At 35.5% G+C, this 3194-nt stretch overlaps 1 protein-coding gene across 2 annotated transcripts; it reads right to left on the minus strand.

Moving 5' to 3' along the window:
• Positions 1-332: 332 nt before the first annotated feature.
• Positions 333-2583, minus strand: LOC116132924 (putative 4-hydroxy-4-methyl-2-oxoglutarate aldolase 2). 2 transcript variants are annotated; one of them, XM_031418602.1, is made up of 3 exons: positions 2429-2574; positions 1244-1361; positions 333-1084 (listed from the first exon to the last, which is right to left on the minus strand). In XM_031418602.1, the coding sequence occupies exon 3, from the start codon at positions 1070-1072 to the stop codon at positions 572-574; it is 501 nt and encodes a 166-aa protein (XP_031274462.1). In that variant the 5' UTR covers positions 1073-1084; positions 1244-1361; positions 2429-2574; the 3' UTR covers positions 333-571. The 2 variants fall into 2 exon arrangements, with proteins under 2 accessions (XP_031274462.1, XP_031274461.1); XM_031418601.1 differs by lacking the exon at positions 1244-1361 and having other exon boundaries at positions 2429-2583.
• Between the last annotated feature and the right edge of the window lie 611 nt (positions 2584-3194).

The following is a 3194-nucleotide window of genomic DNA, read 5'->3' on the forward strand; positions in this document are numbered from 1 at the left end:
ATTTTTTTATAAAGGGTATAATTGATAAATCAGTAAACTTGTTGGCTAAATTTGTACCAGTACATTTTTTAAAATATGATTATTGAGTGGACTATATATGCTCAGGCCCCTGGAAAAGAGTAGCATTTATCAGAGGTTTTCTTAATTAACAAAAATCAACTTCCAAGTTTATGAATTAACAAAAAACCCCTTTGTTAATAAGGTGTTACACCTGTTACCACCTGATGGGGGTATATTGTTATTATCCTTTTTTTTTTTTCTTTTTATCATTGTATTTTTTAATTTGATTAAGCATTAAATTTTGTCACTAAATTCTCAAAAATGAATTAATATTTGAAACTAGGAACAAAAATCACTTTAATAAATTATTCTTATCACCGTCAGATCCATAATGGAAAGTTGGAAACAACACTTAAAGCTAATATTACAGGATAATCAAAAACAAATTGACAAACTACCCATCATCACGCAAGAGCGTAAGCTGCTTATAAAGCACAACAATAGGGGCTCTGGCACGGCATGCTTGCCGTGCACGGTACCTGCAATTTCCTTGCACTCTCTGTTAACAGACTCAGACCGCCAACTCTGCTCGAGAAATCAAGATGCCGTCAGTGTCTGCATAGAGCCATTCCCCATCACAGATCCTTGTTCCACCAATGGTTATCGGCACATGTTTCTCGCCAATCCCCTTCTTGTTGGCTTTCATCGGATGAGAGGCGAGAGCTCTCACGCCGATATCACAACCATTGATCTCATCGACATCTCTGATACAGCCGTTCACAACTATTCCTGCCCATCCGTTGTTCTGTGCTTGTACAACAGGGTTGCCACCCAGTATAGCACACCTCAGACTCCCACCCCCATCAACGACAAGAACTCTGCCGTTGCCTTTCTCCTCAAGAAACTCACGAATCAAAACATTGTCTTCAAAAACCTTGAGAGTAACTACTGGTCCGGAAAAGACTTGGCGCCGACCATAAATCTGAAAAAGAGGCTGAAGAGCTCGAAGTTCACCACTCACTATTAGCTGTGGGTTTGCATCACAAACTTCAGCAGTTGTAACTAATGCCATTTATCGAAGCACCTTCAGGGGAAAAAAAAAGCATCAAAATTCAATCTGCTAATAGGCATTGGCAAAGCACACTAAAAAAAGGAGAATTTGATATTAAACATAATCAATAAGTCATTCAACATCTTTCAAATGTTGAGCCAAAACATGAAAGCCGTAAAATAAAATACTGACAGTTTCTGAAAAACAATAAACAACCCTGGAATCCAATACAGGAATTCCTATTCAAATGGCCAAGATGAAAACTGGACGTTTGCAGTCTTCTTGGCAGACATTGCAAAAGACCATGTATCTGAATCATTAAAAGGGATATAGCAAATGTCAGTATTGCACTTCCTAATAAAGCATATAACGCCAAACATTTTCCATGACATAATTTTACACTAAACAAAATCAAAAACATTGTGAAATTGTCAAACAGTGTCATACATTATCCATCTGAGAAATATGCATCATTAACCACTACAGGGATTGGTCTAATTGTAATAAACATGGTAAATTATGATGAAAACTCGAAAATATTTTCCACTACAACATGAAGGGAAAGACAGTCGAAATAAGTCAGACAAGCTAGAAAATATGCAATTTGAACATGATGGTGAACATCTAAAAGATTTTTAACTGAAATAGAAACTTTTCAAAAAAGAAGTCTAGCATAAAAAATTACCAAGAACTGAACTAAGAAACTCTTAAGTCTTAATAACTTTATTTCTACTATTTCAAATCTGGTAGTATATAAAAATATTAAAACCTGATGATTTGTTTCATTTATTGAAGGTAGTACCCAATTTCAATGTTATAAACCTGATATTTCTCGAAACTTTTACCAAAAAAATTTCGAAAATTTTCTATCCAAACAAAAGTTTTCCAGCAAAAATTCTGGAAGAGTGTGAAATGGCAAGCTAACATCTCAATGTTATCAGTGCGACTTTTCATCAAATCGTTCCAGGAAAGTATTCCAACCAAATAACAATTTCAAAAAAATTCCAGCTTAAATTTTCTGTATTGTTGTTTGGATGGAAAACTTTCCAAAAGTGTGCCATGACAGCTTACATTTCCCTGCTACAAGTGTGACGGTTCACTAAAACTTAAACGTATTTTCTAAAATTTTCCATCCAAACAGCAATTTTCCAGAAAAAATCTCAATTCAAACAGCTATTTATTTATCACTCAAAAACATACAAACTCAAATCCAAATAACGAAATAATTCAATCAATCAGCAATAAAAATTAAAATTCATCACAGGTCAGCAATCAGGATATGAAGAACGAATATATTTCACATCATCATGGAAGGCAAATCAATCGGAAATAAGAGAGAGATTACGGAGGTGATCGGACGGTGGTGATTGAATCTACCTTAGATCGAAGAGCGAACCAGAGGGAACTTGAGAGAGTGAATTGAAGATGCAGTGCGGTGCGTACTGTTGGAGGAGGTGGAGAAGAGATTGGATTTATGAATTTAAGAAACAATTTGCAGAAGGAACAAAAGTGGATCTGTCTGAGTTTCGCTGTAAAGCGCGTGAAAAATCTTTTTTTTTTTTTTAAACGTGATTGATGTCAGGCTGTCAGCATTAAAAAGATAAAATTAAATAAATTACACTAATTGTAATCAAATAATAAAGTTCGAGACTTCATAAATAACATAAATCCCAACCACTCGTAGGTGCCTACGGTATGAATTCTTGGATGTATTTATCCGATTGTTAATTCTAGAGTTCTAAGGAATATAAATTACATTTTATTTTTTTTATGATGAGTTTTCTCAATCCCTGAATTGTAATCAAATAGTAAAGGGTGCGTTTGATTTAGTATTTTGGATAGAATTTTAGGGATAGTATTGGGTTATTGGATAGGGGAGTATTACGAGGTAAATTTTAAAAATTTGTGAAAAAACTCTTAGGTTTACTAATTTAACTAAAGACCCTAACATATAAAATGACAAAAACACCCCCACCACCTGCAGTGTCAGATTCCGGCCACCACCGTCGGAATCTGACCGGAAAATTTCGTCACGGCACAGACCAGTCGGATCTGTGCCGTAACACTTCGTTATGGCCTTTTCCGGCCAGATCTATGGTGGATCTGGCCGGAAAAGGCCAGATCTACGGTCTGTTATGGCCGT

Source organism: Pistacia vera, unplaced genomic scaffold, assembly GCF_008641045.1.
Source record: "Pistacia vera cultivar Batoury unplaced genomic scaffold, PisVer_v2 Contig263, whole genome shotgun sequence".
NCBI classification, from domain to species: domain Eukaryota; kingdom Viridiplantae; phylum Streptophyta; class Magnoliopsida; order Sapindales; family Anacardiaceae; genus Pistacia; species Pistacia vera.

What these genes read in the sequence shown, in the direction of transcription:
- LOC116132924 (XM_031418601.1), bottom strand. Translation starts at nt 1,072, where the DNA reads ATGGCATTAGTTACAACTGCTGAAGTTTGTGATGCAAACCCACAGCTA.